This window comes from Siphateles boraxobius, unplaced genomic scaffold, assembly GCF_051911475.1.
Source record: "Siphateles boraxobius isolate OS27281-9 unplaced genomic scaffold, OSU_SipBor_1 216, whole genome shotgun sequence".
In the NCBI taxonomy this organism is placed as follows: domain Eukaryota; kingdom Metazoa; phylum Chordata; class Actinopteri; order Cypriniformes; family Leuciscidae; genus Siphateles; species Siphateles boraxobius.
This window is the reverse complement of record NW_027508829.1, coordinates 77,501-100,000: the sequence shown is the minus strand read 5'-3', so window position 1 is coordinate 100,000 and position 22,500 is coordinate 77,501. Positions and strand designations below refer to the sequence as shown.

The 22,500-nt window shown below is 38.3% G+C and overlaps 2 protein-coding genes across 3 annotated transcripts in view; one reads left to right on the top strand and one right to left on the bottom strand.

Annotated features, from left to right (window-relative positions):
- The window catches only part of LOC143746296 (cadherin EGF LAG seven-pass G-type receptor 2-like), a 91,260-nt gene extending 86,496 nt beyond the window's left edge, over positions 1 to 4,764 (top strand). The window contains exons 30-33 of the mRNA XM_077238138.1: positions 1 to 114; positions 1,859 to 1,984; positions 2,062 to 2,248; positions 3,194 to 4,764. The exon at positions 1 to 114 is cut by the window's left edge and continues 48 nt beyond it. Coding sequence (XP_077094253.1) covers positions 1 to 114; positions 1,859 to 1,984; positions 2,062 to 2,248; positions 3,194 to 3,200 — 434 coding nt within the window. The 3' untranslated portion in view covers positions 3,201 to 4,764. The remainder of the gene's footprint in view (positions 115 to 1,858; positions 1,985 to 2,061; positions 2,249 to 3,193) is intronic.
- Positions 4,765 to 7,445: 2,681 nt separating this feature from the next.
- The window catches only part of LOC143746297 (dual serine/threonine and tyrosine protein kinase), a 48,252-nt gene continuing 33,197 nt past the window's right edge, over positions 7,446 to 22,500 (bottom strand). The window contains exons 5-14 of one of the 2 annotated variants that reach the window (XM_077238139.1): positions 21,532 to 21,770; positions 16,752 to 16,835; positions 16,474 to 16,650; positions 15,459 to 15,588; positions 15,216 to 15,372; positions 14,662 to 14,794; positions 12,305 to 12,418; positions 12,093 to 12,207; positions 9,729 to 9,863; positions 7,446 to 7,853 (exon numbers count right to left, since the gene is read on the bottom strand). In XM_077238139.1, the coding sequence (XP_077094254.1) occupies positions 7,669 to 7,853; positions 9,729 to 9,863; positions 12,093 to 12,207; positions 12,305 to 12,418; positions 14,662 to 14,794; positions 15,216 to 15,372; positions 15,459 to 15,588; positions 16,474 to 16,650; positions 16,752 to 16,835; positions 21,532 to 21,770 (1,469 nt within the window). In that variant the 3' untranslated portion in view covers positions 7,446 to 7,668. Of the gene's footprint in view, positions 7,854 to 8,588; positions 8,651 to 9,728; positions 9,864 to 12,092; positions 12,208 to 12,304; positions 12,419 to 14,661; positions 14,795 to 15,215; positions 15,373 to 15,458; positions 15,589 to 16,473; positions 16,651 to 16,751; positions 16,836 to 21,531; positions 21,771 to 22,500 lie in introns of those variants that run through there. The other variant, XM_077238140.1, reaches the window with a different exon arrangement.

Here is a 22,500-nt window from a genome sequence, read left to right as displayed (position 1 = left end):
AGAGCGGCTCGTACGCGTCCACACACTCGTCCGACAGCGAGGAAGACGAGGGCGAGTTCCTGCAGGAGGAATGCTGGGAAAATCTGGCCACCAGCGGCACCACCAAACCTCATGGTACGACAGACGCGAGTCACGCGATTTGGAGGTTCTGTTAGCGTGTGTCTGTATATGAAATGCTGGACGATAATATAGTTAAATTTCGTGACTAAATTTAAAAATCACAGTTGATATTTGCTATATAGTATATATTACTTTACGAGAGTTTACTGTATAGATGCGAAAAAAGTTGGACATATATATACAACTTTATACGAAAAGCTGGCCGATAAAATAGTTAAATTTTTCGACTACATAAAAAAATCACAGTTGAGATTTACTATATATTACTTTACGAGAGTTTACTGTATAGATGTGAAAAAAGCTGGACATATATATACAACTTTATACGAAAACCTAGATGATAATATAGTTAAAATTTGTGATTACATAAAAAATCACAGTTGATATTTGCTATATAGTATATATTACTTTACATGAGTTTACTGTATAGATGTGAAAAAAGTTGGACATACTTATATATACAACTTTATACGAAAACCTAGATGACAATATAGTTACATTTTGCGACTAAATTTTAAAAAATCACAGTTGATTTGCTATATAGTACATATCGCTTTACGAGAGTTTACTGTATTGATGCAAAAAAAGTTGGACATACTTATATATACAACTTGATATGAAAAGCTAGACGATAATATAGTTACATTTTGTGATCAAATAAATCACAGTTGAGATTTGCTATATAGTATATATTGCTTTACGAGAGTTTACTGTATAGATGTGAAAAAAGTTGGACATATATATACAACTTTATACAAAAAGCTGGGCGATAATATAGTTAAATTTTGCGACTACATAAAAAAATCACAGTTGAGATTTGCTATATAGTATATATTGCTTTACGAGAGTTTACTGTATAGATGTGAAAAAAGTTGGACATATATATACAACTTTATACAAAAAGCTGGGCGATAATATAGTTAAATTTTGCGACTACATAAAAAAATCACAGTTGAGATTTGCTATATAGTATATATTGCTTTACGAGAGTTTACTGTATAGATGTGAAAAAAGTTGGACATATATATACAACTTTATACAAAAAGCTGGGCGATAATATAGTTAAATTTTGCGACTACATAAAAAAATCACAGTTGAGATTTGCTATATAGTATATATTGCTTTACATCAGTTTATGGTATAGATGCGAAAAACAGTTGGACATATATATACAACTTTATACGAAAAGCTGGGCGATAATATAGTTAAATTTTGCGACTACATAAAAAAATCACAGTTGAGATTTGCTATATAGTATATATTACTTTACGAGAGTTTACTGTGTATATGTGAAAAAAGTTGGACATATATGTACAACTTTATACAAAAAGCTAGATGATAATATAGTTAAATTTTGCGATTACATAAAAAATAACAGTTGAGATTTGCTATATAGTATATATTGCTTTATGAGAGTTTACTGTATAGATGTGAAAAAAGTTGGACATACTTTATACAACTTTATATGAAAAGCTGGGTGATAATATAGTTAAATTTTGCGACTACATAAAAAATCACAGTTGAGATTTACTATATAGTATATATTGCTTTATGAGAGTTTACTGTATAGATGCGAAAAAAGTTGGACATATATATTCAACTTTATACGAAAAGCTGGATGATAATATAGTTAAATTTTGCGACTACATAGAAAAATCACAGTTGAGATTTGCTATAAAGTATATGGCTTTACGTGAGTTTACTGTATAGGTAGTCTGACGTAGATTCTGTCTGTCAGATGTGTGGGAGCCTGAGACAGGAAGGGTGGAGGTGGAGACTCTTCCCAAACCAGAGGATGCTGGGACGGAAAACCTGCTTCTGCTGCTGCCCAGTTTACCGAACTCCAGTGCGCAGCCGCACAAAGGTCTGAACGAGCCCAAACATTCTTTTGTCCGAATCCAATGACGATTGCGCATTGTAACGTGTGACCGTGACACGCAGGAATCCTGAAGAAGAAGCTGTCGCCCATCGCCGAGAGGAACGCCATCAACCGCATACACAACCAGCTGTCGGGAGACTCCGCCTCCTCACGCGAGGGTCAAGGGGGCGGGGCCAGACGGGATCATCCGAATGGGACGTCAGCGAGCGGACTAACGAAAACACTCGACAACGACTCGTCTGAATCCGAGTGAGTGATAGCTTTACAGTTGGCGACGATATAAATCTAGCAGTTGAGATTTGCTATATAGTATATATCGCTTTACATGAGTTTACTGTATAGATGCGAAAAAAGTTGGACATACATATCATAATATTATAAATGATCAACTTTTATATCGCTTTTATGCGAATAAAGTTTAATATACTTTATACCGAACTTTATATAAAGAGCTGGACGGTAATATAGGTCAATTTTACGACTTAATTAACCCATAAACTGTCACCCCTCTTTTTGAGAATAGACGTGAAAATGCGAAATGCGAAAATCCGAACTTAAAAGGTTGTAAATCAAGAATGCTTTGGAATATAGACCTAAGTTAGTTTGGTCTTGTTTTAAAGAAGACACTTCATTATTGCACTTAAAATAAAAGTATAAAAAGTTATGGAAGTTTAAATTTACTCTCAATCAAATGTACTGTACTAAACTATGTATTATTTTATATAAAATATATATTTTACAAAATAATTTTTACTCTAAAATAAATATAGAATCAAAGCCATATGTCTAACCAAGTTGTGTTAAAAATTTGAAGTTGATTTTACAAAAATTGAAGTTCCTATGAGATTTTGTTTCGGTGCTGTACCAAAAACATCCACCGGGTGTCTCCACATATTGTGGAGAAAAACATATGGATATCTCGGATGCAAACGAACAATTCGTTCCCGGGACTTGCTGATAATTCAGCACATTTTATGAAGGAACGAATTAGTTTAACGTGGCCAGGATTTACTGAAATGAGAGAATATATTTTGTCCACATGTTACACTATATAGTTACGTTTCGAATTTTGATGTTCCTTTTTCTGCTGACATCATCAATCCTCTTATTGGTCACCTGACATCAAATAGACACACTTTGGCCATTCTTGGATCAGGTTTCGTTCATACGTGTCCGCGATGTGTTTCTTTGCAGATGCTAATGAGCGACGGGGGAATGAAGAGGCGAGGAACAATCTTCCTGTTTCTGTCCCGGTTTGATTTTTCCTACATTTCACGCGACAGCCGATCTGATTCTCCGTGCCAAACGCTGAAGAGAATCGGGCGTTTTTACATTTTTGTTTACATACTTGAAGTGAAGCACTTTTTTATTTCTTTCGTCCTCTCGCCGCATCGAAACAACACTGGCTTATTGTAAAAGTGAAAATATCAGGGAATTTCCTAGATGAAGCTAAAGGCCTGCTGGACTGCGGATAAATGAAGGACTGATGGGAAGGATCTGATTCCTGATTCAAGCCTTGAACTGATGCCTTCTCCACCAGCAGAGCCTTGATTTCGTACCACTGGAGGAGAACCACACTTTTGATACTTGCTCTTTTTGTACATTTTGGGGACATTTTTATACAAACTTTTAAAAAGACTCACGTTTAAAACCTTTTGAATGAAAACCTTTGTATTTTATAGATTAGCAATTGTGTCTGAAATGTAAATTTAAACATTTGTCGCAGTGTTGTACAGATCTCTAACACGTCACACAAAAAACACATGCTGATAGATTCGTCTTAGCCGTCCATATGGAAGCCTCGTTTCCGCCACGGAATAAAAAAATAGAATTGTGAATTTTGTATCTCATGATTTTTTTCTCTCACAACTGCGAGTTTATATCTTGCAATTATGACTAAAAGATAAAAAAGGTAATTTCATCTATATTTCAACTTTTTTCTTACAATTACAAGTTTATATTTCGCAATTGAGAGTTAGAAACAAATATAAACTTATAATTATAAACTTTTATAAATATAACTCATAAGTCACAATTTTGACTTTTTTCTCACAATTACAAGTTTCTTCTTAATTAAAAGTCGTAATTGTGAATTTTGTATCATAATTTTTACTTTTTTCTCACAACTGTGAGTTTTTATCTCACAATTATGACACAAAAAATTAAAAAGGTAATTGCAATTTTATATTTCGCAATTCAGATTTTTTTTCTCGTTTACGAGTTTATATCTCACAAATCTGACTAAATTTAAAAAGTAATTGCGAATTATCTGTTGATCAAATTTAGTTTTGTTAACTTTTGATAAAATTTGAAAAAGTAAAAGTTTTTGAGTTTATATCTCACATTTACATTTTTCTCACAATTGCGAGTTTACATCTTGCAATTCTGACTAAAAAATAAAAAGGTGATTGCAACTTTATATCTCGCAATTCAGACTTTTTTCTCACATCTCAAAAAAATCAAAAATCAGAGTTGTGAGATAAAAATTCGCAATTGCCAAATTTTTTTATTCCGTGGTAGAATTTACGTTTTGACTGTGTAAAGCAAACGCCACTGCCACTGTTGACTTTTAACGCACAATGTGCTGCTCAATCTCCTGAAAAACTCCAACACATCAGAGTTTTGCTGTACAGACATGTTTTATACTCATATGGTTGTGCTTTATTACTGTATTTGTTTCAGTCTCATCACTGGAACCAATTTTAGCTGGAAACACGGCTGGAAACTTTGTAAAACACTGACTTGAAGTAAAACTGTTTTTAATATTTAACGTCTCATTTGTTTTCTCAAACTGTCACTCAAACTTTAATCGAACTCCTAAACATTATCTAGCATTTTTGAGTTTTGCATGTCCAGAAACACTTGCATTCTCTTCAGCATATCTAGCTTTAGTCTAACTGTAATTTATAATTATTTATTTAATTAATTTAATTTTCATAAAATTAGTATTAAATTTTAAATATTTCCATTTTCATTGGTGTAGGATTTAACAATTTTCACTCTGAAATTTCTAGTAAATATCGCAAATAATTACAAAGTAATGACAAGAAACACATTGAATTAAACATTACATTTTTAAGTAGAAATAATGAAATAGTATTTTCTTGTAAAATGTACTGCAGTTATGGAAGCCCATTTCAGCCACATAGGAAAAAAAATCATGCTTTGTTAAATCATAATTATGACAAGTTGTAATTATGACATACTAAGTAATAATGGATCATTTTAAATTCTGACAAAGTTAATTTCAACTTTTTATTTAATAATTATGACAGACGTTTTCAACATTTTAATGTCATAATTATACTTTTTAATGTCGTAATTATTACTTTTTAAGTCAATTTTGACTCAATATGTCAATTATTACTTTCTCATAATTTCGACTTTTCATCAGATAATTATGACTTTGAATGTCATATTTGATTTACAAAAGCATTTATTTTTATGTGGCAGAAATGGGCTTCCGTACCAATAATGTTTACAACAATCAAAAAAATATGTTCATTACAGTGAAGCTTTTCCTAAATCATTTTGTCATTAAAAAAAGTCTTAACAGTTTTTAAAATTTTGCACTCCCAACAAATTCACTCCAGAAAAGTCGAGCTATTCAAAAGAATAATAAATTATTTTGAAATCAAATAACATTGATATATCAGGGAAAATGTACTATAAAGATATAAAGGCACATAAAATATAATTACAGTATTCTTTAATTACAGTGCATCATGTAATCAGCTCCATTTAGTCCATGTGGTTTTTCTCTTATTCACACTTACTGTAGTGTCTATTTTCAGAATAGAATAATAAACTATTTTGAAATGTAAATAACACTGAAATATTGGGGATAATGACTGTAAAAATATAAAGGTACATTACATCATTCTTTAATGCATTCAAAGGATGACGTGCAATAATTAATAAATCGAGTAAAAACAAATTTCAATATCACAAGGTAATAGAGATTATGCTCCAGCTTGGATCCAGAAGACTTCAGATGACCCAACTCCTGTGAATAGATGACACCTACTCCAGAACATCAAACATGGATGATTATACAAAAATATTATTTTATCATTGCTTTTAAATGCACACTAATTTGGCTTAAACTATCTTACAACTACTTTCTGATATATCATCTCATTAAATGCTATTGTTGTTTTGTAACTTTGAAACATGCATTTTGTGTAAAGATGCTTTGAAATGGTATGTATTGTGAAAATCGTTATACAAATGAATGTTTGAAGTAAATTGAATTGACTTGAAAGAGCCATTGCATTGTTGGTTACTTTACCATTTAGAAGTTATGGACCCAATCTGACAGAAGTTAGAAGAGCCATGACACTGTTGGTCCATTTTTAGTAGCATTATGAAGTTGTGGACCCATGATTTTTTCAAACATGACATTAGTTAGAAGAGCCATTGCATTGTTGGCCCAGTTGGTGGCGCTATATCTCAGCTGCCTTTGAGGATACATTAAAAGTTGCACTGATGCTTTATACCCAGTGTGCATGACTGTCACCATGCCAAATTCCAGACATTTCTACTGTAAAATTATAAAGTTATGGATCCATGAATTTGACAAATATGACAAGTTACAAGAGAAATTGCATTGTTGGTCCATTTGGAAGCGCTATATCTCAGGTATGTTTATGGGAGTGTTAAAGGTTTTCCTGATGCCTCATACCCAGTTTGATTGACTGTCACCCTGCTCAATATCAGACAGTTTTACTGTAGCATCATGAAGTTATGGACCCATGAATTTGACATGTGACAAAGTTACAGGAGAAATTGCATTGTTGGCCCAGTTGGTGGTGCTATATCTCAGCTGCCTTTGAGGGTGTGTTAAAGTTTTCACTGGTGTCTCATACCCAGTGTGCATGACTGTCACGCTTCTGATTTGCAGACATTTTTACACTAGCATTATGAAGTTATGGTCCCATGAATTTGACAGAGGAAAAGTCTCATCTCTCGCCATGTGTTGTTGGGAAATGTTAAATGGCAAAAACGCTAATAGGCCTATATGACATTAAAACCCTAAAAATACTCAGGATAAGCCTGAATGAAATATTAAAACTTATAAAATAGCTTATCCAACTTAGTGTTTTCCAACATCGACAATTTTAGAACTGAATTACATAAACATGTCTTTACAGCAGAATCTGTATTTGTCTTATATTTAAAGAAGTTTGAACATTGATTGTTATTTTCCTGTTTATCACCGTGAAGCTGTTGAAATAAAGCTGATATGAATGTAAACTAGACTATAATTCACACAGACTTAAAATATGAGCCTATAACAATGTTTTAACATTTAACACACATTTTAGACTGTATAACGATCACTTTAACACACACACACACACACACACACACACACACACACACACACACACACACACACACACACACACACACACACAGTAAATCAATCCAGTGCAGCAGTGAATTGGTCAAATCATTTTATTAAAAAATGTCATCTAAGGAATAATGTAAACCAGTTTAAACACATCTAAAAAGGACTGCTTCAGTTCATCAACTCGACTACATGTAAAATCTCTCCGGATCTACGATGAATATGACACACGTGATCATGTTTGTTCATAGGCATAGAAACAACATTCGTCCGTTTTTTTGCACACTCATACACTCGTCTCGCTCAGGGAAACGTGTCAGTTCGAGTCCTCCAGGTTGCCGCTCTTTTGGTCAGAATCGTTGCACAGGCGGTCCATGATGCTTTGCAGGCTGGGCTGAACGATGCCCAGCAGAGGCCTCTGGGAAGGGTCTCCGTTCCAACAGGCCTCCATCAGCTGCCAGCACTCCTCATCGAACGAGGCCAAGCGCTCCGGCCGGGAGCCTGAAACAGCGGGAAATATCTCACAACTCTGACTGTAACAATTAAAACGTAATTGAGGAACAACAGAAAAAAGTCAAAATTAAGATATATAATTCTGCAATTACAAAATTTTTATTAAGAATTGCAAAATATAAACACAATTTTTACAATTTCTTTTTCTCTCTCTCGCAATTGCAAGTTTATATTTTGCAAATCTTAATTAAAAATCCCAATTCTTAAAAATCGTAATTGCGAATTTTGTATCATAATTTTGACTATCACAACTGTGAGTTTATATCTCACTATTATGACTAACATTTAAAAAAAAAGGTAATTGCAACTATATTTCGCAATTCTGACTTTTTCTCACGATAACGATTTTATATTTCGCAATTGCAAGTTTGAAACTCATAATTGCAAGTTTATATCTCAGAGGTCGGACTTTTTGCGAATTTCTATCACAATAATGACTTTTTTCGTTCTCAATTACAAGTTTATATTTCACAATTCTTAATTAAAATCATAATTGCGAATTTTGTATCATGATTTTGACCTTTTTCTCACAACTGAGATTGTATCACAATAATTAAAAAAAAATTAAAAGGTAATTATGACTTGTTGCGATTTTATATATCGCAAATCTGACTAAATGTAAAAAGTAATTGTGACTTTTTGTCTTTTGACAAAATTTCGGGGTTTTTTCATAATTTCAAAACTCTCTCAAATACGAGTTTACATCTTGCAATTCTGACTAAAAAAATAAAAGATAATTTATCAGCACTCCTCATCGAACGAGGCCAAGCGCTCCGGCCGGGAGCCTGAAACAGCGAGAAATCTCTCACAACTCTGGCTTTAAGAATTAAAACGTAATTGAGGAAAAAAGAAAACAGTCAAAATTATGATATAGAACTCGTAATTACAGATTTTTAATTAAGAATTGCGAAATATAAAATTGTAATTGTGCGTATTGTTCTCACAACTTTTTCTTTTTTCACGCAATTGCAAGTTAATATTTTGCAATTCTAAATAAAAAATCATAATTGCGAAATTTGTATCATAATTTTGACTTTTATCAATTACGTTTTAATTCTTAATTACAATTTTTTTATTAAGAATTGCGAAATACAAACTTGCAATTGTGAGAAAAATGCGCATAATTAAAAATTTATATTTCACAATTCTTAATTAAAAATCTTAATTGCGAATTTTATCATCAATTTTGACTATCACAACTGTGAGTTTATATCTCACTATTATGACTAAAAAAATTTACAAAGGAAATTGCAACTATATTTCACAATTCTGACTTTTTTCTCACAATAACAAGTTTATATTTCGCAATTGCAAGTTAGATACTCATAATTGCAAGTTTATATCTCAGAATTCAGACTTTTTGCTAATTTTTATCACAGCAATGACTTTTTATGTTTTACTTTTTATGTATAAACTTTTTTTAAGTTTATATTTCGCAATTCTTAATTAAAAATCATAATTGCAAATTTTGTATCATAATTGTGACCTTTTTCTCACAATTATGACAAAAAAAGGTAATTACAACTTGATATTTCGCAATTTAGATTTTTTTTTCTCATTTATGAGTTTTTATTTCACAATGCAAGTTATAAACTCAAAATTGCGAGTTTATATCTCGCAAATCTGACAAAATGTAAAAAGTAATTGGGACTTTTTTATCTTTTGATAAAATTTTGGGTTTTTTTCCCCTTATTTACATCTAATATTCTGACAAAAAATAAAAAATGTAATTTATCAGCACTCCTCATCGAAGAGACCGAGCGCTCCGGCCGGGAGCCTGAAACACAGACAGACTCGTGAGCCAATCACTATGTGCCGATATTTACCCAGAGTTCACGGCTGAAGGAGAAAACCCACTCTGACCTTTCTTGACGTTGGTCCACAGCTGGTCTTTACTGGAGCATTTCTCGAAGGCTTCTGGGAGCTTGACGGAGCCGGTGCACAGATACCAGAAGAGAATCCCGAAGGCGTACACGTCCACCGAGTTATCGTACTTTCCTGCCGGAAACAAACAGGAACTATTTATATTTATTTAAAAAAATTCAATAAAAAAAGTTGATATTTTGAATGTCATTTTCATTGTCCGATATTAAAAGTTACAATAAAAATATATATCTTTTTTTTAATTTAAAAAAAAATTGTTTACATTTTTTGAAATAATCTTTTATAGCCTACATTGTAAATCACTTTGTAAAAAGTACAATAAAAATGAGTTATTTTTTAAATTTTCAAATCATTTTAAAAATAATAATTTATATGGTCTGATATAAAAAAATTACCATAAATAATAACTTTTAAAAAAAATCATTTTAAATTTTTTATGGTCCAATATTTTAAACAAAATGTATGGTGTGATATTAAAGTCATACATTATTTTGTCAAAATAAATTAAAAACAAAACACTAAAATTAAATGTAAGCATCAAAAACTTAAAATGTAATCATTGTCAGATCTGCTACAGACTGTTATTAAAATATTAGACTGCGTTATTAAATGATTAATTTTTTTTAAATATTAAACAATATTTTTACTAAACGTATTAATAATTTTTACCATTTCGTTCATCAAAAACGCATCACACAGTAACAGTTCTTGAACATAACCGATTCAACGCACGTTTGAGTCATTTGAATCGCTTCAGTGAGCCGTTTGACTGAATCCCTCCAAGATTCAAACCGATGGGGCTTTTGCGTTTCATTCAGTCTGATTTGCCAGTTTGACAGATTCAAAATTTATACTTCAAAATAAACTTGTTGTTTACTAATAAAAAAATGTATCCTGCCCAATTGATAATTTAGAATTTTAAATAAATTTGCATGTTTTAAATTTAACATTATAAAATTATAGTCGAACATTGATGACTATTTTTATATGTTTAACTAATAATCTGTTTAAATAAATTTGAGTTGATTAAGTGAGGAAGTGAGTTGTCTGACTGATTCAGTCTGATATTAAACAGATGACTCTTGGGTTTGATTCGCTGACTGATTCAGTCTGATATTAAACAGATGACTCTTGGGTTTGATTCGCTGACTGATTCAGTCTGATATTAAACAGATGACTCTTGGGTTTGATTCGCTGACTGATTCAGTCTGATATTAAACATGACTCTTGGGTTTGATTCGCTGACTGATTCAGTCTGATATTAAACAGATGACTCTTGGGTTTGATTCGCTGACTGATTCAGTCTGATATTAAACATGACTCTTGGGTTTGATTCGCTGACTGATTCAGTCTGATATTAAACAGATGACTCTTGGGTTTGATTCGCTGACTGATTCAGTCTGATATTAAACAGATGACTCTTGGGTTTGATTCGCTGACTGATTCAGTCTGATATTCAACATGACTCTTGGGTTTGATTCGCTGACTGATTCAGTCTGATATTAAACAGATGACTCTTGGGTTTGATTCGCTGACTGATTCAGTCTGATATTAAACATGACTCTTGGGTTTGATTTGCTGACTGATTCAGTCTGATATTAAACATTACTCTTGGGTTTGATTCGCTGACTGATTCAGTCTGATATTAAACATGACTCTTGGGTTTGATCCGCTGACTGATTCAGTCTGATATTAAACAGATGACTCTTGGGTTTGATTCGCTGACTGATTCAGTCTGATATTAAACATGACTCTTGGGTTTGATTTGCTGACTGATTCAGTCTGATATTAAACATGACTCTTGGGTTTGATTCACTGACTGATTCAGTCTGATATTAAACAGATGACTCTTGGGTTTGATTCGCTGACTGATTCAGTCTGATATTAAACATGACTCTTGGGTTTGATTTGCTGACTGATTCAGTCTGATATTAAACATGACTATTGGGTTTGATTAACTGACTGATTCAGTCTGATATTAAACAGATGACTCTTGGGTTTGATTCGCTGACTGATTCACTCTGATATTAAACAGATGACTCTTGGGTTTGATTCGCTGACTGATTCAGTCTGATATTAAACATGACTCTTGGGTTTGATTCGCTGACTGATTCAGTCTGATATTAAACATGACTCTTGGGTTTGATTCGCTGACTGATTCAGTCTGATATTAAACAGACGACTCTTGGGTTTGACTCGCTGACTGATTCAGTCTGATATTAAACATGACTCTTGGGTTTGATTCGCTGACTGATTCAGTCTGATATTAAACAGACGACTCTCAGGTTGATTCGCTGACTGATTCAGTCTGAAGAATCACACAGAGATCGGGTGTTTTCGGACCTGTGAAGAGTTCTGGTGCCATGTGGATGGGCGTCCCTACGATGCTTCCGGACATCATAGCCTCAGGTTTACAGAAGCCCAGGTCCGTGATCTTGGCCCGGTTCTGTTTGTCCAGCTGCACAGAAGAACAATCCCAGCATTATGAAGCTTGTCTCAGAGAACCGGACCCGAATCAGGAGCGGATCAGACACGGGTCAGACACTGTTCCTCACCAGAACGTTCTTCAGCTTGATGTCCCGGTGCAAGAGACCCTGACCGTGCAGGAACCGGATCCCCTCCACCACGTCCAGAGCGATCTGGAGACGCTCCTTCAGAACCAGACCTGCCTGAGAGAGACAGATATTGTCCATTTCTCTGTTTTTCACTGCAACATCCTGCTGCTACAGATATCTGCACTAGTCATAATTATCTCTTAATTGTTTAAATCTTATATTGCACATATTTTATATTGCACATATTTTGACTTATACTGTTTCTCTTTTATTTGTCTCCTGTTTTTATTTGGAGCCTTGCAACTAAATCAGACAGACAGAACCACAGACAGAAAGAACCACAGACAGACAGACATAACCACAGACAGACAGAACAACAGACAGACATACAGAACCACAGAAAAACCACAGACAGACAGAACAAAAGAAAGAACCACAGACAGACAGACAGAACCACAGACAGACAGAACCACAGACAAATCCACAGACAGACAGAACAAAAGAAAGAACCACAGACAAAACCACAGACAGACAGAACAAAAGAAAGAACGACAGACAGACAGACAGAACCACAGACAGACAGACAGAACCTCAGACAGACAGAACCACAGACAGACAGACAGAACCACAGACAGAACCACAGACAGACAGAACCACAGACAAAACATCAGACAGACAGAAACACAGACAGACAGAACCACAGACACACAGACAGACAGACAGACATACAAGCAGAACTACAGACAGTACCACAGACAGACAAACAGAACCAGACAGACAGACAGAACCACAGACAGACAGACAGACAGACAGAATCACAGACAGACAGACAGAACCTCAGACAGACAGACAGACCCACAGACAGACAGAACCACAGACAGACAGACAGACAGACAGAACCACATACAGACAGACAGACAGACAGACAGACAGAACGACAGACAGAACGACAGACAGACAGACAGACAGACAGACAGACAGAACGACAGACAGACAGACAGAACGACAGAGAGACAGACAGACAGACAGACAGAACCACAGACAGACAGACAGAACCACAGACAGACAGACAGAACCACAGACAGACAGACATACAGACAGACAGAACGACAGACAGACAGAACGACAGATAGACAGAACCACAGACAGAACCACAGACAGACAGACAGACAGACAGACAGACAGACAGACAGACAGACAGAACGACAGACAGAGAGACAGACAGACAGACAGAACCACAGACAGACAGACAGACAGACAGAACCACAGACAGACAGACAGACAGAACCACAGACAGACAGACAGACAGACAGACAGAACAACAGACAGAACGACAGACAGACAGAACCACAGACAGAACGACAGACAAACAGACAGACAGAACCACAGACAGACAGACAGACAGACAGACAGACAGACAGAACGACAGACAGACAGAACCACAGACAGACAGACAGACAGACAGAACGACAGACAGACAGAACGACAGACAGAGAGACAGACAGACAGACAGACAGAACCACAGACAGACAGACAGACAGACAGACAGAACGACAGACAGACAGAACCACAGACAGACAGACAGACAGACAGAACGACAGACAGACAGAACGACAGACAGAGAGACAGACAGACAGAACCACAGACAGACAGACAGACAGACAGAACAACAGACAGAACGACAGACAGACAGACAGACAGAACGACAGACAGACAGAACGACAGACAGAGACAGACAGACAGACAGAACCACAGACAGACAGACAGACAGACAGACAGACAGACAGACAGACAGACAGAACAACAGACAGAACCACAGACAGACAGACAGACAGACAGAACCACAGACAGACAGACAGACAGACAGACAGAACCACAGACAGACAGACAGACAGACAGACAGACAGACAGACAGAACAACAGACAGACAGACAGACAGACAGAACGACAGACAGACAGAACGACAGACAGAGAGACAGACAGACAGACAGAACCAAAGACAGACAGACAGACAGACAGAACAACAGACAGAACCACAGACAGACAGACAGAACGACAGACAGACAGAACCACAGACAGACAGACAGAACAACAGACAGAACGACAGACAGACAGACAGAACCACAGTCAGACAGACAGACAGACAGACAGACAGACAGACAGACAGAACAACAGACAGAACGACAGACAGACAGACAGAACCACAGTCAGACAGACAGACAGACAGACAGACAGACAGACAGAGAGAACAACAGACAGAACGACAGACAGACAGACAGAACCACAGTCAGACAGACAGACAGACAGACAGACAGACAGACAGACAGAACCACAGTCAGTCAGATGTGTGCCGGTACCTTCAGGCCTGTGTAGAGATCTCTGTGGAGTCGCTCCATGATCAGCAGAACGGCGATACTGGAGCCGCCGCCGTACGTGTGATCGATCACAGACCCGTGGAGATTCACCAACCGCTCGTGTTTAGGCAGAGACCTGACAGACATGAGAAATATGATGATTCATTCAACAATAATAACAAAATCAACCAATGTTTAGGATTGGGAATCGAAAATCGATTCCAGAATACTTGACGTCAGGAATCGGATACATGTTATTAAATTAAAATTCGATTCCTCTTATCGATTCCTCTGTGAGTGTTTCTATGTGACTGTAATCTCTTGAGCGAGAGACTGTGTTTCTGTGTGTGTGTGTGTGTATCAGTATACTGGATCCGTGCGGCTCTTAAAGTGACAGCACTAATATTCCTGCTCTATAATAACACTAATCACACAACAGAAGAAGAGAAGGCTCACTTGTTCTTCACTCAATAACTCTATAACTATATTTATAATGTATATTTTATTTATAAACTGCAGTGTTATTTTACATTAGTGTGTGTGTCCAGTGCTGTTACCGTGTGTAGTGGAACTCCAGTGCGAGGTCGTTCCAGTGCTTGTCGTCAGGAGGAACCACAGACTTCAGCGCACACGGGTGACGTCCGGCCCAGTTGTCACACAGATACACCACACCGTACTGACCTCGACCCAGCTCACGACCCAGCTTGGGCTTTCCTGAGGAGACAGTGGAGTCAGTCGGAGATCACACACACACACACACACACACACACACACACACACACACACTGATCGTGTCTCACCGTGCAGCAGAATGTCTCGCAGCGATCGGCTCTCCAGAGACAGTCGAGCGAGTCGCGGTGCGTGATCCTTCCTGACCCGCAGCCACAGGTCTTCAGTGCGCTCCAGACGACCCGTGTGACCCTCCTCCAGCTGCACACACACACATCAGTAGTCACACACACACACCAGTAGTCTCATACACACACACACCACTAGTCTCATACACACACACATCAGTAGTCACTCACACACACACACACACACACACACACACACACACACACACACACACACACACACACACACACACACACACACACACACACACACACATCAGTAGTCACACACACACACCAGTAGTCTCATACACACACACATCAGTAGTCACTCACACACACACATACACACACACATCAGTAGTCACTCACACACACACACACACACACACACACACACACATCAGTAGTCACACACACACACCAGTAGTCTCATACACACACACATCAGTAGTCACACACACACATACACACACACACACACACACACACACACAAGTAGTCTAACACACACACACACACACACACATCAGTAGTCTCACACACACACACACACATAAGTAATCTCTCACACACACACACACACACACACACACACACACACACACACACACACACACCATTAGTCTCGCATACACACACACACACACACACACACACACACACACACACACACCAGTAGTCACACACACACACACACACCAGTAGTCACACACACACACACACACACACACACACACACACACACACAAGTAGTCACACACACACACACACACACACACACCAGTAGTCACACACACACACAAACACACACCAGTAGTCTAACACACACACACACACACATCAGTAGTCTCACACACACACACACACACACACACACACACACCATTAGCCTCACACACACACAGACACAGCAGAGAGAGAGAGAGCGAGAGATCTTGTGTGTGTGTGAGACAACTGGTGTGTGTGTGTGAGTGACCTGTCTCAGTGAGCTGGCGAAGGCCTCATGGGAGCTGTTGAGGCGAGTCCTGAACTGGGAACAGATGCTCTTGGCCAGTTTGGCGGCGCTGAGGCTCTCGATGGCGTCCTGCGCGACCTTACGCTTCCACTCACTAGTGACCGACGGCGGATTGACCCACGAGATCCGGTGGATGATCTGAGCACACACACACACACACACACACACACACACACACACACACACACATGAGCGGCCGAGTCACGCGGCGCCAGCGCAGGGCATTATGGGTAAAGTACCTGTTTGATCTGCTCCCAGAAGAGGCGTGTGACGGAGGAGCCCGAGTGGAACGTCACCTCCACGTGATACGCCGCGTTCAGGATCTACACACACACACACACACACACAAACACACACACACACACACACACACACACACACACACAGAAACAGCATTTTCTGGAAGTCAATTTCTGCCACATCAATGGGGGGGGGGAATCATACTTAAGATATAAATATAAATTATTACATACCAAGTCATAATTATGATAGAATTAGAAATTGTCATAATTTAAACTTTTTATGTCATAATGACTTTTTAAGCTGTAATTTCAAATTTTATATTAATTTTGATTTATCTCATTATTAAGTCAAATTAATTAAGTTGAAAATATGAAATAAAAAGTTTAAATTATGACGATTGTGACAATGACGTTTTCTACAGAATTTTAAATTTTAAGTCATAATGACTTTTTTTGACTTTATATGTCATAAATCATGCTTTTGTAAATTATAATTTTTCATGTGTGGTGGAAATGGGCTTCCATATCAAAAATACATTTATTATTACAGTGAAGCTTTTTCTAAATCAGATTTTGTCATTATAAAAGTCAAAGTAAAAAGTAATTCTTCAGCTTTTTGATTACGATGCTAATCTGGGTAACCCAGAGTATCGCGCTCTACTGGTTTATTCATTAAATTAATGTACTATATTTTAGTTTGATCATGTTTTTGATTTAATATTTTGTATTTTATGGTACTGAATGATATTTAGGCAGTATTTATAATGTGTGTTTGTGTGTGTGTGTGTGTGTGTATGTATACAGGTCCTTCTCAAAAAATTAGCATATTGTGATAAAGTTCATTATTTTCCATAATGTAATGATAAAAATGAAACTTTCATATATTTTAGATTCATTGCACACCAACTGAAATATTTCAGGTCTTTTATTGTTTTAATACTGATGATTTTGGCATACAGCTCATGAAAACCCAAAATTCCTATCTCAAAAAATTAGCATATCATGAAAAGGGTCTCTAAACGAGCTATTAACCTAATCATCTGAATCAACTAATTAACTCTAAACACCTGCAAAAGATTCCTGAGGCTTTTAAAAAGTCCCAGCCTGTTTCATTACTCAAAACACAAACAGAAACAGGCTGGGAGTTTTTAAAAGCCTCAGGAATTTAAAAGCCTCAGGAACTTTGGACCAAGATGGCTGCCTCGTGTGGAGCTCTCCAGCTATTGTGTTGTTTTTGTTCGTTTGTCCTGCGTTTAGTCATTATTTTCCTATCAGTTTCACCAAAGTCGAACTACTGGACATTAGGAAACACACACCAGAAAACTTCTACACAGTTTTTGATTATTCAGACGTTTTGCTGGACATTCTCGTCGGAGGGGCAGCGGTGTTGTTCAAACGCAGGAAGCGAGCCGGCGCGCTGGTTAAACTCCGCGAGCGTGGCCTGCGCACTGCACTCCCCAGTATTCATCTTGCGAACCTCCGATCCCTTCCTAACAAAATGGACGAACTACTTCTCCTCACAAGGATTAACAAGGACTTTTCTAACTCTGCTGCTCTGTGCTTCACTGAAACCTGGCTGAGTGAAGCCATACCGGACAACGCAATACATCTGCCGGGCTTCCAGCTGTTCAGAGCGGATCGCGTCGCGGAGCTAACGGGGAAAACGAGAGGTGGTGGATTGTGTTTCTACATTAACGAAAGTTGGTGTTCAGATGTAACAACACTGAACAAGATATGCTCTCCTAACTTGGAAACCTTTCTGCTCGCCACGGGAATTTTCCTCTTTCATTCTCGTGAATGTTTACATCCCTCCAGACGCGTGAGCGCGGCGCTACAACAGCTGGCTGAACAAATAGCTGAAACGGAACAAAGGCACCCGGACTCTCTTCTAATAATAATTGGGGATTTTAACAAAGCAAATCTTTCCCGTGAACTACCAAAATACAGACAGCACGTTACATGTCCCACCAGAGACAGTAATATACTGGACCACTGTTACACCACAATAAGGAATGCGTATCACTCCGTCCCACGGGCAGCTTTGGGGCTCTCTGATCACTGTTTGGTTCATCTCATACCGACCTACAGGCAGAAACTGAAATCAGCTAAGCCTGTGTTAAGGACTGTTAAAAGATGGACTAATGAAGCAGAGCAGAATCTACAGGCCTGCTTTGATTGCACTGATTGGACTGTTTTTGAAGCTGCTACCAATGATCTGGATGAGCTCACAGATACTGTAACATCATATATAAGTTTCTGTGAGGATACATGCATTACCAGGACATTCTTATCATTCACTAATGATAAACCATGGATTACTGGGAAACTCAAACCCCTTCATCATGCCAAAGAGGATGCTTACAGAAGTGGGGATAAAATCTTGTATAACCAGGCCAGAAACAGACTGACAAAGGAGATCAGAGTTGCTAAAAGAAGCTACTCTGATAAACTGAAAAAACAGTTTTCATCCAACGACCCATCATCAGTCTGGACTGGCCTGAGGAACATCAACTACAAGTCACCCCCCCCCCCCCACCCCCGATCTGTGGACAATCAACACCTGGCTGACGATTTAAATTCATTTTATTGCAGGTTTGAAAAGCCCTCATTCACACCACACACCCGGTATGATCTGCACTTCACACATTCAGCATCACCTCCTGTTCTCCAATTATCACTCCCCCCTCCTGCCATCCAACCTGAGCTTAAGGTCTGTGTGGAGGACGTGAGCAGAGTCTTCAAAAAACAGAAGACTAGGAAAGCCTCAGGCCCAGACGGCATCTCATCTGCTTGTTTAAAAGCCTGCGCTGACCAACTGGCCCCAGTCTTCACGCAGATCTTTAACAGATCATTGGAGCAGTGTGAAGTTCCCTGCTGCTTCAAACGCTCCACTATCATTCCTGTCCCCAAAAAACCCAAAATCACTGGACTTAATGACTACAGACCTGTCGCTCTCACGTCTGTGGTCATGAAGTCGTTTGAAAGACTGGTGTTGGCCCACCTGAAGGACCTCACTGGACCCCTGCTGGATCCCTTTCAGTTTGCTTACAGAGCAAACGGGTCTGTGGATAATGCAGTCAACATGGGACTGCATTATATCCTGCAATATTTCGACAGACCAGGGACTTATGCAAGGATCCTCTTTGTGGACTTCAGTTCGGCCTTCAATACCATCATGCCTGGTCTTCTCACAGCCAAACTGACCCAGCTCTCCATACCATCCTCGATCTGTCAGTGGATCACCAGCTTCCTGACGGACCGGCAGCAGCGAGTGAGACTGGGGAAACACACATCCAGGACTCTCACTACCAGCACTGGCGCCCCTCAAGGGTGCGTTCTCTCCCCACTGCTCTTCTCCCTGTACACTAATGACTGCACTTCTAAAGACCCCACTGTCAAGCTCCTGAAATTTGCAGACGACACCACTGTCATCGGTCTCATCCGGAACGGTGACGAGTCTGCTTACAGACTGGAGGTTGAACAGCTGGCTGCCTGGTGCAGTTATAACAACCTTGAGCTGAACACGCTCAAAACAGTGGAGATGATCGTGGACTTCAGGAGGAACAGCCCAGCACTCCCCCCACTCACCATCATGAACAGCACTGTGGAAGCAGTGGAGTCATTCAGGTTCCTGGGCACTACCATCTCTCAGGACCTGAAGTGGGACAATCACATTGACTCCACTGTGAAAAAGGCCCAGCAGAGACTGTACTTCCTTCGCCAGCTGAGGAAGTTCAACCTGCCACAGGATCTGCTGATTCAGTTCTACTCAGTCGTCATTGAGTCTGTCTTGTGCGCTTCCATCACTGTCTGGTTTGGTTCAGCTACCAAATCAGACATCAGGAGACTACAACGGACAGTCCGGACTGCGGAGAGGATTATTGGTGCCCCCCTGCCAAACCTCCAGGACCTGTACTCTTCCAGAGTGAGGAAGAGAGCAGGTAAAATCATCACAGACTCCACTCACCCTGGACACCACCTGTTTGAACTGTTACCGTCAAGACGGAGACTCAGATCACTGGCCACAAGAACATCTCGGCACAGGAACAGTTTCTTCCCACAGGCCATTTCCCTCCTGAACAGTTAACACTCCTCCCAAGGCATATGCCTGTAAGTGCAATACTCCCACTGTTCAGTGCAATATCCCACAACTCAGGTGATACTTATATGTAGATTTATTTATTTATAATATTCAAAACACTGTAAATAGGTTCATAATCTGTAAATCTGGAAATGTCTATTCTGACTAAACCCAACTGTGATACTTTTATTCTCATATATTTATATTTTTATTCTTTATTCTTATAATTTGTAGTATTATGTTTCATGTTTCTTGTTGTATTTGTATAGTCCACTGGAAGCCTCAGCACCAAAACAAATTCCTTGTGTGTGCAAGCACACTTGGCAATAAAGCTCTTTCTGATTCTGATTCTGAATCTTTTGCAGGTGTTTAGAGTTAATTAGTTGATTCAGATGATTAGGTTAATAGCTCGTTTAGAGACCCTTTTCATGATATGCTAATTTTTTGAGACAGGAATTTTGGGTTTTCATGAGCTGTATGCCAAAATCATCAGTATTAAAACAATAAAAGACCTGAAATATTTCAGTTGGTGTGCAATGAATCTAAAATATATGAAAGTTTCATTTTTATCATTACATTATGGAAAATAATGAACTTTATTACAATATGCTAATTCTTTGAGAAGGATCTGTATATGTGTGTGAGAGTGTGTGTGTGTGTGAGAGAGAAAGAGAGTGTGTGTGTGTGTGTGTGCACCTGCTTCAGGTGGTTGGAGGTGACGTTGTGTGTGCAGGGCTCGGCTGTGGACTTCTCCAGGCTGCACAAGCATCTCTCCAGCGTCCCCACGAAGCTCTCCCGCAGGTAATCCACAGAACTCGTGAGTTTATTGGCCACCGCCTGGTTGAGCCGGATCACGATCAGGTCCTGGATCTGACTGATACACACCTTGATGTCTTTAGAGCTCATGGGCTCCGCGTTAGATGTCATGATGATGTCTGTAACACACACACACACACACACACAGAGAGAGAGAGAGAGAAACCAGTCAATCAACCAGTGCTTAATCGGATAACTTTCAAACTTTTGATTCCTCTTATCGATTCCTCTGTGAGTGTTTCTATGTGACTGTAATCACTCGAGCGAGAGACTGTGTTTCTGTGTGTGTGTGTGTGTGTGTGTGTGTGTGTGTGTGTGTGTGTGTGTGTGTGTGTGTGTGTGTGTATCAGTATACTGGATCCGTGCGGCTCTTAAAGTGACAGCACTAATATTCCTGCTCTATAATAACACTAATCACACAACAGAAGAAGAGAAGACTCACTCGTTCTTCACTCAATAACTCTATAACTATATTTATAATGTATATTTTATTTATAAACTGCAGTGTTATTTTACATTAGATTACAGTTTCTGAGCCTGAAAATCTTAAAACACTGTTTATTTCAATCGTATCTTTGTTCAGTTATGTCTATTTGTTGCGATTTGCTAGTGTTATTTGTCTTTAATAACGCGTGAAGTTTATATTAGTTGGGCTAGTTGTTCTTCTATGGTGTTTTTAAACCACAGGCAAACGCTCTTCGTGTAAGTGTCTTTATCTGTCGATATTGTTCATGATATTCAGACACAGTCACATGTTGGGCTGAATGGGAATGATATCTACGTTTGCTTTTACCTAATTGGAATCAAAATCTGCTGTAAGGATTTACACATAAACACACTCATGTTGTG